The sequence below is a fragment of the Cynoglossus semilaevis genome, chromosome 14 (genome assembly GCF_000523025.1).
Source record: "Cynoglossus semilaevis isolate Cse_v1.0 chromosome 14, Cse_v1.0, whole genome shotgun sequence".
In the NCBI taxonomy this organism is placed as follows: Eukaryota; Metazoa; Chordata; class Actinopteri; order Pleuronectiformes; family Cynoglossidae; genus Cynoglossus; species Cynoglossus semilaevis.
Window position 1 is genome coordinate 13017510 of NC_024320.1, and position 14459 is coordinate 13031968.

General features: G+C 39.7%; 1 protein-coding gene across 7 annotated transcripts in view; it reads left to right on the forward strand.

Moving 5' to 3' along the window:
• Positions 1-13722, forward strand: part of zranb3 (zinc finger, RAN-binding domain containing 3) — a 51963-nt gene extending 38241 nt beyond the window's left edge. For all 7 annotated transcript variants that reach the window (XM_025062822.1, XM_025062826.1, XM_025062828.1 and 4 more), the window contains 6 exons: positions 3174-3319; positions 6535-6666; positions 9166-9300; positions 10858-11050; positions 12664-12795; positions 13419-13722. In XM_025062822.1, the coding sequence (XP_024918590.1) occupies positions 3174-3319; positions 6535-6666; positions 9166-9300; positions 10858-11050; positions 12664-12795; positions 13419-13517 (837 nt within the window). In that variant the 3' untranslated portion in view covers positions 13518-13722. The remainder of the gene's footprint in view (positions 1-3173; positions 3320-6534; positions 6667-9165; positions 9301-10857; positions 11051-12663; positions 12796-13418) is intronic.
• Positions 13723-14459: the final 737 nt, after the last annotated feature.

Here is a 14459-nt window from a genome sequence, read left to right on the forward strand (position 1 = left end):
TATTTATATATATATATATATATATATATATATAGATATATAGATAGATAGATATACATACATACACTGTATGTGCGTGTGAGTGTGTGTGCATGTGCGTGTGTGTTTACACAGGGGTGGTGTACCAATTTAATATATCATTACAGTAAAAACAGCCTCCAGTGCACCTGACCTGTAATGTGCCAGTATCATCATCTTCTTCTGATCAATTACAAATGAGACGAACACGAGCACATGGCTCCAGGCCCCGTCCCATCTTACACTCACTGTTCAACTCCACCCAGTCTGAAGGGCTTCTGGCTCTTGGTACCAGATTAAGTTCCACGTTCTATACTTTGGTAAACGTCTAATCACATTGTCTTCTTCTTTTTCTTTTTGGCTTTGTCCATTTTTTCAGGGGTTGCCACAGTGAATCATTTTCATATTGCCCTGTCCTCTGCATCTTCTACTCTTGACTCTTTGGCCTTCCTCTCTTTCTCCTACCTGGTAGCTCCATCTCTAACATTCTTCTACCAATGTATCCACTGTCCCTCCTCTGCACATGTCCAAACCATCTCAATCTGGCTTCTCTAGCTTTTCCTCCAAACCTTCCTGTCTGTGTTGTCCCTCTAATGACCTCATTCCTAATCCTGTCCATTCTTGTCACTCCTAAAGAGAATCTTAGCATCTTTAACTCTGCCACCTCCAGCTCCGCCTCCTGTCTTCTGCCTATTGCTACCGTCTCCAAACCATACATCATGGCTGGTCTCACCACCGTCCTGTAAAACTTTCCCCTCACCTTAGCTGACACTCTTCTGTCACAGATCACTCCTGACACTTTTCTCCAGCTGTTCCATCCTGCCTGCACTCTATCCTTCACATTCTCTGAAGGGCAAAAAAGCATAAAAATATCATTTGAGAGGCTTAAAAGTTGTTTTTATATGATGGAGTATCTCAGTAAACCACACATAATGGTTATGAATAAGGGTTTGAGTTGTTCTAATAAAAATACACAGGAATGACAGAAGTTCAGACTGCTCCTTGGGTTTCAAACAGCAGTTGTGAAATCAGAAAATGCGGACGCTGTCTGTCTCTGTGGACAGATGTCAGAGCAGAACGTGTCTTTTTAAAGCCAGTGGTTTTCCTCCCTTTGATCCTGATTGATCATGTTTGTGGGTGTGTGATTTTTTCTGTGTGTATTGATTGTGAGTGAAGGCAGGCCTGAGTGATGGCACTGAGGCTGTATGCAGCTCACGCCTGTGTTTTTACAAACACACATAAACAGCATGTCAGTCCTGGCGTCTGTCAGCAGCACAGCGTTTCCTCAGGATTTAATACCAGTCTATTGGCATGTGTGCTCGCTCGTGTGATTTTGTGTGTTAGTGCGTGTGGGGTTGTTTGAGGTGATGAGCCATCGCCTTTAACGACTCTCCATAAAAACACTTTCTGCTCTCCTTGGACTTTACAAATGCCTCCTCACTGCTCCTCGCTCCTCGCCGCTGCTTCTTTAACTTCTCCCACTCGTGCTTGCCGCGGAGAAGGTGAGCCTTCACACAGCCCCAGAGGATCTTGAAAAACCAAACATTTTCTTTTTCTTCTTTCTCCTTTCATCCAGACAAAACAGGTCCATGTTCACACCCCAGACTAGTCTGTAGTTAAACCCAGCTTATTGTTAGGAAAATGCAAGAAACTTGAATGGTAGAGATGCACCATTCGACCGGCCAGTGATCTGAATCGACTGGTGTCGGAGAACAGGGGATTAAGTTCACACTCTGACACGCTGTGAGCTAATATGCTGTTAGCTTGGAAGTACTTTGCAGTGAGTCAAGAAGGTCCAAACTGGCTATTTGTAATATAGGAAACACTGATGTAACATTAGGGGGAGCCACTGAGACGTTTTACAGAACAACCTGTCTTTTTTCCTTTTTTCCTTCGTTTGTTTTTTTGGGGGTGGGTTTTCAGACAGAGCATCGTTTCAAGTTGTGCAAGAGTTTAGCATGTAGTAGATGAGAAGAGAAATCAGGTCCTTGTCGACAAAGCAGAAATGGTTTTGTTTTGAAGGTTTTTGAGTGACGTTTGTGGGAAGTGTTTCATAATTACCAGATATGAAAATAAGATTTTCTGCTGAATTACACCTTTTTGTCTTTTTGTATATGCCATCAGTTGATGGAAATCAGAATTGGGGAAAATTGGTATCGGCAAGAAACACCAAAAAATTGGGAACCAAATTGGCCAAAAATGGTAAACTCTACCCAAAGGTCCTAGAATGTGTTGGTGAAATAATTTAACAATGTAGGTTTCTTTTGCAGTGATTTAATTAGCATATATTATAAACGTCTGATCTTCTTTTATTTTCTATCTGAAGCTGTTTTTCTAGGTTTACTTGCTGCTGTTTAACATTTATAGGGTCATTTTTGTCCATTCTTTGTTATTCAGCCTTTTCTCAGAGAGTCTATATGACAAATAACTATCACTGAGTCTTTTCTTCACACAGACCATGTTAGTGTGAAGAAGCATCACCAATTCCTCAAGTGCAATATATGTAGGTAAATAGCCTATTAGGCCTAGCTGCTGGCTGTTATTGTGTTACCAGTGGATTCTCTCTGGCTGAAAGCACACACTGCTCTGTCTCTTTCCATCTCTTTCTCTGTGTGATGAGTTTTGTTCAACCATCTGCAAAACTCTCTCTCTGTGTATTTGTCCTCTGCAACTTGAGATTGTTTGTTTTTCAGCTCCAAAAATGGAAAAAGTTAAAAAGAGTTTATTGTTTTGCTCTGTGTGCCGCTTCTAAGAGACTCCGGTGTCCAACCTGTCAGTCTGTGTTAAAGCTGACAGTTGCACGGTTATTTATTCATTTATTTGATGCTTGATTATTTCATTTAAGGGTGATGGTGTGGAACTGAAATTGACTAAGACTAAAAATCTGCCTTATTTTTCACACAGTCATTTCCCACAAAAAAAAAAAACCTTTTGAAACATTTTGTTTGCAGTGACATGAGAGATACTGTACTGCTGCCTTCATGTCAGACTGTGTCACTGACATGTATCTGAGTTGAGACAACACTGGATCTGCTGCATCGTTATCTTGTAATGTTGCTATTAAATTTGTTGAAAGAGCCTGAAGTTTTGAAGGTGATAGAAGGTTGCCTGTGACCTAATAAAGTCGTAACTAAACTGGAATGTGCTGCCCCATCCAGGTACTGAGGTTTGTTCAGGAATGGTGCAGCCTCACTGCTATGAAGAAGAAACTGTTGCGACGCAGTGGCCTCCTCTTTCACAGCCCCACACTCGGCCTGCAGCAGCTGGACTCAGCCAAGCACCCGCACTCCAGCACCAAGAGGTCAGACACACACAAAATAAATAAATACATAAATGAATTATATCACATTTGTGTGAGTGAAGCAACATGAAACATGTCTTGGAAAAAAGAATATGACCTGGACAAAACCTGAATGGAAAATGTAGGCAATGTTATTAAAAAGATAACTAAAAGGTCAGCAAGGCCATATGTATTATTTAGGCTTGCATGACCAAAATTGAACGTTAGTCTTCTAATGTCAGTCTGTTTGTACACTGATTATAATACCATGTTCACCAATCAGATGGATCCAAGAGCTGATTTGTTGTAGATATAACATAATATTAATAGTGTGCATACCTAATATAAATGATTAGAAACGTGCCTTGAATTTGACCAAAATAAAAAAAAAGCTTGGGAACACATTTAAAAAAGAACTGCTGGTAATAATAACTGTTACTAAATTTGCCATATTTATGTAACAATTAGCCAAAAATGGTTCATGTTCCCAAGAACCACTGCAAACGTCTAACGGTTGACAATGAGTTCAGTTAGTTCAAGTAAAATGGTAGCCAGAAAATAAAGGCCTGACAAAATGAGAAACCTGGAGTTTGGCCCCAGGACTCACTGGTGGTTTCTGTGCGAAAGCTACTAAAATATGTCTTCTGTAGTTGTCCTTCTGTAGGTTCCTCACAACAAGACTGTGTTTCCTGGTGTGTGTGGGGGTGTTTTAAAATGTGTCAGCTGAGACATTGGAGGACGAGCACTGTGTGTGTGTGTGTGTGTGTCTCTGTGCATGTGAGCTCTTTTGTGTGTTTCTTTCCGCTGACAAACAGGCATTGTTGTTGCCACACTAATTACAGCTGGCGTGGATAGAAGCAGAAGACTTTGCCAATTACAGGGTAGTCTCTAACACACACGCACGTGTCTGTTTGTGTGCGAATCTGTGACACACACACACGGTGTGTTGTTTCTCCACCGGGGAACAGTGTTTGGGTGCATGAACCTAATCACAGTGCGAGTGGGAGCCCATTGGTCTCAGCTTGATTTGATACCTGTTTGATTTATCCTCTAATCAGAACCAATCAGGCTCCAGCGTTGGCTCAGAGGGACAGGGTTCAGCTTCACCTTCTCGTGCCTCGAGACTCTCACTTTTCACTTAGTTGACTGTTAATCTACTCTGGCTGTGTTTCTTGATACAGGATCTCTTCTTGGTGGTGATTTGCAGTGATATCAGGAGAGATGAGAGAGGATGTTAATCTGCTTTGAGTTACTTTTTCAACCACAACACTGTCTGAGTTTATGAGCATTTTTACAACCCCAAGAACATGAGAAGCAGGGTGTCAGTAAGAGGAATGAATTATAAAAAAAAAAAACCCACAGGTGAATAGTCTGGAAAGTTGCTTGTTAACAGGAAGTGTCACTTATTGATAAGGTCGTATTTAGTTTTCATCCAGGTTGAATTACTCTTCTGCTGCATTTTAGGGGAACATGATTTATTCAGCTTCTAATCTCACAGTAAAAAAATTGTTTGTCACTGGATAGTTGTTTTTGTCAGAAATATAAACCAGGGCTTCTGTAACTAGTTTAACACTAAAGAGAGCAGCAGAGGAAGCAGTGAACAGAATTACTGCCCTCACACACACACACACACACACACACACACACAGTTGGACTCCAGTTTAGTCTCAGGTATGTGGTTTCATGCAGCCTCTGTGCTGGAACTGTTTGAAGCAAAGGAGGCTCTGCTGTTTGATGGAGAATTTACCTTCTCCCTCATCTCCTCTCAGTTTCCACACGAATGTCTCCTCTTTGATGCTTCTCCACCACCACCTTCTCCTCTTCCTCTGTCTGCATCCTCTCATCCATCTTTCCTTTTTTTTTTTTTTTTCAAGAGCGCCCCGTCCAGATGGAGGTGTTGGAAATGCATAAGAGGTTCAGCTCATAGCCTGCAGCTCAAAAGCTCAGTTTAACAACAGCGCATCGACAAGTGTTTCATTAGTAATCAGAAGACAAACTCCACCTCACTACTTAGGTACAACACGTCTCAGCCCATTTATATTTACATTTGGTTTTTTTTGGTGCCAGCAGGAGACATCACATAAACACATATAAAAACTTCTATCTGCTTTATCTTAAACTGTTTTATCTTCAAGACGTTATCAAAATGAGAGAAACTTGAAGTTGTAATCATTTGATGCCTCCATTAGAAAGTACAAATGCCATTTTAAAGCCTTGATTCACAAACTGACCACAAGAGGCACCTGTGCCTGTTCATCCAGCTGCAAGAGCCCTGCTGCGGGCATGCAAGTCTGACAAAACAGTGTGATCAATAAAAACTTTTGAAAAACATACATTAAATGAAGCATCCACTCCTCCATTGTTATTGTAGTTACAGAGGTGACTGGTGTGTTCACGTCTGTCTCTGCCACAGTCAGTTCACCGCTGACCTTTCTGCAGAAGAGGGAGGAGAAAAAGACCATTTAGTTTTGTTAAATTTTTTAAATGATCAGAGGACTCGTCTCAGAACAAATCAGCTCCTTCTGTATTTCATATCAACCCAGACATCCTGGGGTCATTTTAATCCTGCTCAGATTGACGTCTCCTGTATGGTGCAATTTTCCAACTTGCACACCTAGCATCTGTACTACAAGGGCCATAAAGAAACAGTGGCGCTGGATGGATTAGATTAAATGATTGACGACGCCTGTGGGGAAATTAGATTGCTGTAGCAGCAACAGTCATCGCAATGGGCTGCAGCAGCAGCAGCAAAGGACAAGCAAGACGTAAACGAAATGTGAAAAATACGCTACGAAAGGGAGAAATTCTGCATTTCAGCAGGTTCTAAAAATATTAGGGTTAATTTCCTCTCTGCTGAGGCTGATTGTAATGTTGGCATTTCTGACATGTTTGAAAACAGGCATAGAGATGAGATTCAGGACCTCCCACAGATCATAGTACATAAGGTTTAATGGCTAGCATCATCCAGTGACAGCCTCAACCTTGCAGTGCTGCAGTTTGCAAATAAATGTGAAGCAGCTAAGGTTTGGATCAAGAGTTTTTGTTTTCTTGTATTATATGTGTGTGTGATGAAATGTTTTGATGTCTTCTTCACATGTTAAGGAATAAATGGAACAGAAACTGGTCAAAAGTCAATGCTCTAAAAGTAGACAGATACATACAGTATATGATGTATTCTTTGTGGGAAGTTGTAGCCTCATTAATTTTTTTTTTACTTTTGTGGGTTGTGTTAACAGATACCTCAGTAAAGAGGACGTGGCCCAGGCCTCACTGACAAAAGCCCAGCAAGAGGGAGGCAGCATCCAACTGGTCACAAAGGAAAAGCAGAGGAGCTTCACCTCTGCCCTGACACCACCTGCTGTACACAGGTAACAAGAAGAATCAGAGGAGGACAGGACTGTTTACAATTATTATAGAAGATGCAGACAAAGTCATGGGGTTGCAGAATGAATCTGACCTGAATTTACTCAACTGCTGTTTAGAACAGGAACAGTTGTAGGCGCTATCTGTATTCACCAGAATTTAGAATTTGAATCACAATTTATCAAATAAACGGACATATATTAAAGACACATTTAACATTTACTCATAATATTATGACTTCAATCTAATTAATTAACACATTTTTTTTCATAATGCCTTTTTCACATAAAATTATGATTTTTTTTCTCAAAACGTTACAACTTTTGTTCTCATAGTATTTTGTCTTTTGTTTGGCCCTAGTACTCATTATTATACACCGTGTTCAGGAAAAAAAAAATATTATCTACTAGGACATAAAAAATGTACTGCAATGTGAATGAAACTGCATTAACTTATGGAGTCACTGAGACCGACAAACTTTCCCCTCCTCAATTAATCAATCGTCAGCATATTCATAACAGATGACCCAAAGAAAAATACTGTATGCCAAGAAAATAACTGTTGCATGAATTAGGTAACAAAAAAATATTAACAAAATAACAAGGTGCTAATTTGCTCAGCCAGAGTTACACTATGACAAAGTAGTACTATGGACTAAATGTGGCTTCCTCAGTGATAGAAACACAGCCAGCCATTATAAATAATAATAATTGTTGTTGGTTCTACAAGATGGAAAGACCACTGTTGTCTTTACAGCTAAATGTTTAATCACTGCATCACTAATGATGAGGACAAAAGAAGATAGAACTTTGGTTGAACTTTTAACTTTTCTGCTCTGGTTCTTCTGTTGTTCTAGTTACTCTTCAAACACATCATAAATAACAAAGAGTTTTGTTCTTGTTTATAATGATAAGGTTTCAGCCTCCTGACATGAAGGTAGTTTGTCTTATTGCGCTGCACTGGCCTCTTTGGGGATTTGTCGTGTTTTCATTTTCTTTTTCTCCATTGGACTCTGCTGAGAACAAAGTGCCTGCTGGGGAAAAAACACAAAAGCCCACTGAGTGTGTTAGTCCAGTAAATATGGACCTTAATGCAATCTACTGAAAGAGACGGTGCAGATCGTACTCACCCCAGGGGGACACAAACACCCACACACACTTTTACACACAACAATACGTACAAAATGTCGGCACACAACACAGTGTAGTGTGGATATTTGAGTGAGTCATGCAGCTTAAATCGATTGAGAATTTTTGGTAAATCCCAACATGAATCAAAATGACAAATGTGTCATTCTCCAAGATGGTTAATTTCCCTTTAAAGTGAACAGCTAATAGTGGTGCCCGCTAACATGCCTAATGATACCAAGGCATTGCTGCAGAGCCAACTTGTACCATAATAGCCTGTGTGTAGACAATATCTTTATACTATAAATTCACTGTTAAATTGTTCATTTGTCTTTTAAAACAATAGTTTATCCTTTTTAGTGTTGTTGTTTTTTCATCTTATTCTTCTTCATTTGACTTTGCACGGCTCTTTGTTCCTCTGTGTGTCAGTCTGAGTTGTAAACCATGAGGAAAGAGAATTTAGTCCATCTGTCACCTTCATACGTGGTTTTGACTCCCTGCTGTGACAACATGGCAAATGCCCAGGCTCACTGCCCGCTGCCAAACACACACGCACACACACACACACACACACACAGCCATATGTCTCTCAACTGTGCATCAAACAAAGGCCTCATTTTCCAGTTACTGTAAAAAGCTTTACATTCACTTTACATGAACGAGGAAACGTGTGCTACAAAGGTTGAAATAATACATCTTTACCTCCCCACGACGTGAAAAACATTTTCTAATCTGTGAGCCAAACCCTACCCATCTGGCACAAAATAATAATAATAAAAAAAAAATCAATTAAACTCAAAGCTGACAGGGATGACAACATTTTTATTGAACTTACATTATTTTTATTCACCAGCTTTGAATATTTCATTTTTTAAATTCCTGGGCGTAACACACATTCCATTGTGTGCTGTGCATCAGTGACAATAATTCATCTTCACTTGCCCGATTTTAATCTTTACCCTCAAGTTTATGTCATCACATTTGTATGAGAACATTACTGATTCTTCTTGATTTTTGTAACAAATGTTAGGTGAAATATTTAATAAAAACAAGTGAAAGATAATATGAGAGGATTGTCAGGAAAAAGTCAGGAGTTAGTAAGAACTACTAAAGCACTGTCTAAATAGCTGTACTTCAGGCAAAAATAATAAAGAAGTATCCAAAATTTAATTCTGCCACAGATTCAGCTAAATATGTTAAATAGTACCAGGACGATGGTTGAACGTTAGACCGTGAAGAGCAGAACCTTAGCCCAAATAAATATTAGCTAAACATGTCCGAAACGAAATATGTCCCTTAGAATCTGTGATTTTTTAATTGTGATTTTAATTTAATTGTGATTGTTTTTATTATACTAGTGTGTGTGTGTGTTTACAGAGAGGAAGTGATGTCAGAAGAGCAAAAGGGTTTCCTGCAGGCTGTGAGCAGTGACGGCGTCCCTCTGTGTCTGTCCTGTCAGCAGAGGTGCTTGTCCTCTGGAGGATCCTGGGACACTCGCTTCTGCAGCCACAAGTAAAATAAACACACAGTTAAAAAACTAAATACAAATATAATAACCAGACAAGCACCTGGAGCTGGGGTGAAAAACTGCACATGCTTTTGTTTGGTCCTAGTCGTTGTTGATAAAACTGCATCTTTAGGCAGCTTGTTTTTAAATAGATAATATTATTTATTTATTACTTTGAAAATAATAGGCTTTTTGTATGCTCCACAAAATAGAAAGAAAAAAAAGGAAATTTCTTTGGTTTTTGCCAGTTTTATTTTTTTGTAGATTAGCGAGTAACTTTCTAACCTAAATCTTATTGAATATTTTATTTTTAGATGACAACTGTTCATGTCATAACAGCCTTTTTATTTTACTTAGTTAAGATGAAAATGTTCACAGTGTTTTCATGAACTGACCCATTGGAGCCAGAAGGAAATAAGTCAGCAGTGTTTCAACATTAACTAATTGCAACTTTTTTTTTAAATTTATGAAATAATGTTAATCTTGTCTGCGTGAAGGAGCAGATTGACAGCCGTCCTCTCTGCAGCTGTCGTTGACTGCAGACAGTCTTTGTTAAATAAATGTTATTGAAGTCACTGTCGTTCCCTCTGTGGCTCAGCTCAGTCCATCTGTCAACAGGAACAAATTCAGTCACACTCTTTAAGAGTTTCAGAGATGGTTTGTGTGCTGGGAAAACAAAGGCAGAACACAGCTGTGGTCACTGCTCCTTAGATTCTCTCTCCATACTAACTGTTGTACTCATTTCACTGTGTGACTGTAATGCCACTGTTCTGAGACTGGACTCAAACACTGTCCTCATGTCCTGCTCCGTCACATTTCATCTACATTCCTCTGATCTCCTCTCTTTGTTTCTCGGAGCCATGCTCTTTTGTCCCTGCGCTCTGTTTAAATGGGAAATTCAATTTTACCAAGTGCATTTAAAGAGACATCCAGTCAAGGTGAGACTCCTCACTCCTCTGTGACTTTAGGGTTTAAAGGGACAGTCCAGAGTTTTTAAAACCTGCTTTTCTGAGGGTTAAACTCAGTCAACCTCTAGTTGTCACAGAATGATACCAAAACAGATTTTAGCAAAAAACAAAAACTACATTATCACAACGTGTAGAACAAGAAAATTATAGTTTGAACACATTTACTGTCCAACATCAATGTTCGAGCTGCTCCTCCAATGCTGCCTCTTGTGGTCAGTTTGTGTTTTTTTTTTTACAGCACTTTTATCTAGACTTTTGCATTTGGTTTTGATCCAGCTCCTCCTTTTTCTTGTTCTATACCTTAAACTGAAAGCATGTTTGAAAGGAACCTGATTTCAGTTGTTAGAATAATCAAAGAAGTTGCCTTGTGTGAAAGAAAACAGCCGTGGCAGGAATGTTTAGACTTTAGAACAGACAGTAACGTACAGAACATAAAGCTAATATCAGCTTTTCCGAAGTGTCACTATCAGTCCTCTTTGTTTGGAAAATTCTTATTATACATTTTCACATCTTCTGGTCTTTTTCTGCAGCAGCAGAAGGAGGATGATCTCAGGTTCTCTCTGTGACATCGTTGTTTGTGTCGTTGCTACACAGGTGTCAGGAAGAGTTCCAGCTCAAGTCCAGTCAGACCTACATGCGTATGCAGGTCCTGAAAGTTGAGCAAGGCATCTGTCAGGCGTGTGGCCTCCACGCACATGAGCTTTTCCTGAAGGTCCGTGACGCTCCACCCTCCCAGCGTAAAGAGATGCTGGAGAACACGTGTCTCGCGCAGCTGTCACTCAAACAGGTCAGACACCAAGACATTGAAAAGTAGATCAAAATATACATGTTACTTAAAACTTTGTTAACATTGTTCATGTGTTTTTGCTGCTGTGAGTAGTACCAACAATTCGGGACAATTTCACAGCACAAAATACTAACAGCTCTCGGTACTTGCTACACACACAGACAAGTTCAAATAAACCTGTTTTTTTTAGCTGAAACCCTGAACCTTTCTCACTCAAAGACTGAGAACTCTGCTAGCAGCCATCTCATACTCGCGCACCAGACACACACACACACACACACACGTAGGTCTTAAACTGGGAATGAGCCTGTAATCTGAGGCTCCTTCACTGCTGCAGCATCTTATCATGTGGCTGAGTTTGTTTCCTCTAAAGCTCGCTGCATCGATTGCTGTTGCTGGAGGCACAGTGGTGTGTGTATGTGTGTGTGCGTGTGTGTGTCTGTAGGCTTTGCAGAATAACAGCCGACCAAATCAAACAGGCTTACTGGTTGAGGCTCGGCACTGGGAGAGAGGAAAAAAATCAATGGGTCCAGCAATCCATTTACTGAGAGCCCGTAGGAGTTCACAAACACTGTGTGTGTGTGTGTGTGTGTGTGTGTGTCTATGGCAATGTATGTGTGTACGCACGTGTGTGCGTAGGTGGCTGGGATGAAGAGCACAGGGTGCTTTTTATTTTTGCACTTGCACAAACACAAAGACAGAAATGTGTGTTGTTGTCAGTGATTTAAGTTCACACCAGGAAAATGTTTTTACTCGGCGTCTTCACTCGCAGCATTAAAGGTGCAGTTCGACCATTTTCAGTTGAATCTAATGTCCAAGGTTATTGCTGATTAAATGTATTATTTTCCCACCAACCAAAAGCATCAGCCACAATAGCCTTTTTACTCGGAGAATCTTCATCTATTTCTGACTTGTGGTTTTGTATGTTTTTACCTATTTCTAGCCTAACTCCATGAAACGTCTCTGCAGCGGTGCCACACTTTTCTTTTTAACACACTTTTTCTCTTCCTCTCCTAAACAGCATGTACGCTGGCTGACTTATTCACTGCATGTTTGTGTTTTGGTGTAACAGATAATTAAAACTCAAAAGCTCACCGTCATTGATTTGCTGCAGTGGTTGTTTTCATCATCTGCTCTGATCCTCACAGTCACACAGACTTACTTTAATCTCAGCATTTAGGCTTTATCAGACGCTGGTTCTTCATCACTCCTCTCTCAACTTCTCTGACTATGAAGCAGAAACATCAACTGCTCGCTTTAATTTTTTTTGTAGGGCACAATTATGTGTCTACATGCTTAACGCTCCTCAGATCAGGAAATATATCAAGCACATGCTGAAGTAAACAGATTGAAGGTATTACATTTCCATGATTTACTAATTTACTTAATTGTGATAGGTGAGTTGAAAATGTCCTAGCGATTATTAAACAAATAACAATAATAAATACAAATTGGTCTGAGAGGATGTAAATTAGAGTGAAATGAAGCTGATGAGAAAATATTTATAACAGCCTGGAGACTTTAGTATATATATATATGTATAATTTTGTTTCCTTCCTTTTAAATCTTGTTGTGTTTTTAATTTTTTTGCTTCTTCTGCTCCTCTTTTTTAGCTGAATGAGATGATCCGCGCTCCTGTGGAAGGAGCCTTCTGGCAGGTGGACCACATCCGGCCCGTGTACAGTGGAGGAGGACAGTGTTCTCTGGACAACCTGCAAACCCTCTGCACCGTCTGTCACAAATCTGTAGGTGCACATCACCTGTGTTAGGCTAACACCCACCTGACTCACCTGAATCTGCAGCTGCAGGACTGAAGAGTCTCTGCTGTGGCAGTAATCTGACAGTCACATAGAGTCAGTTATTTCATTACATCATCTTATTATATGACATAGTGATGAATGGGATTCATAGAAAAATATTATATATCTTTCTGAACAACATTTCTCTCCTGCAGTCAGTATGTCATAATCACAGAGAGTTCACTTGTTGGTCAAGAGATGTTTCAGTTTTTTAAGACTGGTTCTTTGTTTCTGACACGTCATTTGTCTCTGGAGCCAGGAGGTGGACCCAGTCACAAGATGAATTTTAACATCTTAACCCACTGTTGGACAGACAGTGGTTCGTCCAGAGTGGGTTATCTTCATATATGAACGAACTGATGGAGGCAGCAACAGATAAACAACTCCTCCCAGCCTTTTGTCAGTTGTCGTAGAGATACGTCACACGCTGACGTGTGTAAATTAATGTGAAGAACTGCGTCTGCAGATAAGAGGATTCTCTGGGAGTTTGTGACACTTTTGTCTGGAGATGCTAGATATATATTGATCGGACACTACTCTTCAAATTTGTTTTATTTTTCTTTCCACAGAGAACTGCTCAGCAGGCCAAAGACCGGAGTAGGAGAAGGAGGAGCGAAGCTGCCATTGCTGCCACGTCAGACATCAGTAGGTTCTTCATCAGGAAGTGAAACAACACAAACGTGCCATTAGGTTACACTGTGTTTGTGTGTCTGTGCGACAAACTTACTGATGTCTGTTCTGGCAATTTGGATGAAGACATGATACAGAAGCAAAAGAATTTTAAGAAACTGTCCTGATTAAATCACTGTAGAAGTTGCTGTAACAATTAGGCTCTATGTAAAAAAATAAATAAATAAAAACCAGTGACAACTACTGGATTCTAATTTCTTCCTTTGCGTCCCCGAACCGTCAGCGGCAGCGGTTTTTGATTTATGGCGGCCCGGTTTTTCCGTTGGAGGCTGAATTGGAGCAGGTTGTTTAGAGAGATGCTGCTATTTTTGGTTTTTGCAAACTTGGTGAACGGGAGCAGGTGAGAGATGAATGAGGGGGTTGGTGATTAAAAGCAGGGCCTGGTGTCCTTGTTGGCAACAAGTCGCGCTCCTGTGTGTCATGCTGAAAAAAATATATATAAAAAAATTAATAAAATTATATAAAAAAATATATAAAAAAATTAATAAAATTATACGTGTGTCATGCTGAAAAAAAAATATATACAAAAATTAATAAAATGATATATGAGACACGGTAAGGTCTAATTTCTTCTGTTTTTGTGGCAATTTAGAAGAGCATTGATAGATTTGAACAAAAATATGTTTTTATGTTTGTTTGTTTTTTTGTGCTAACTAAGCAATTTCTGTCTTTTTTTCCAGATTTATAGCTATTCTAGGTTCTACCTTTTGACATTTTAGTTGAGTCCAGTTGGCACTTTTATTCTCAAATTCTAAAAATTGTAAAGCTCCTTTATGGCTTTTTATCAGGGCAAACCTTTTTACTTGACTGAATGTGACAGATGCCTTCAACGTCTGTGATCAGGAGACTCATTGACCATGCATCATCATCATCATCGTCTTCATCGTTATCATTCTTGTCTTGATGATTCCAGCTAAAGT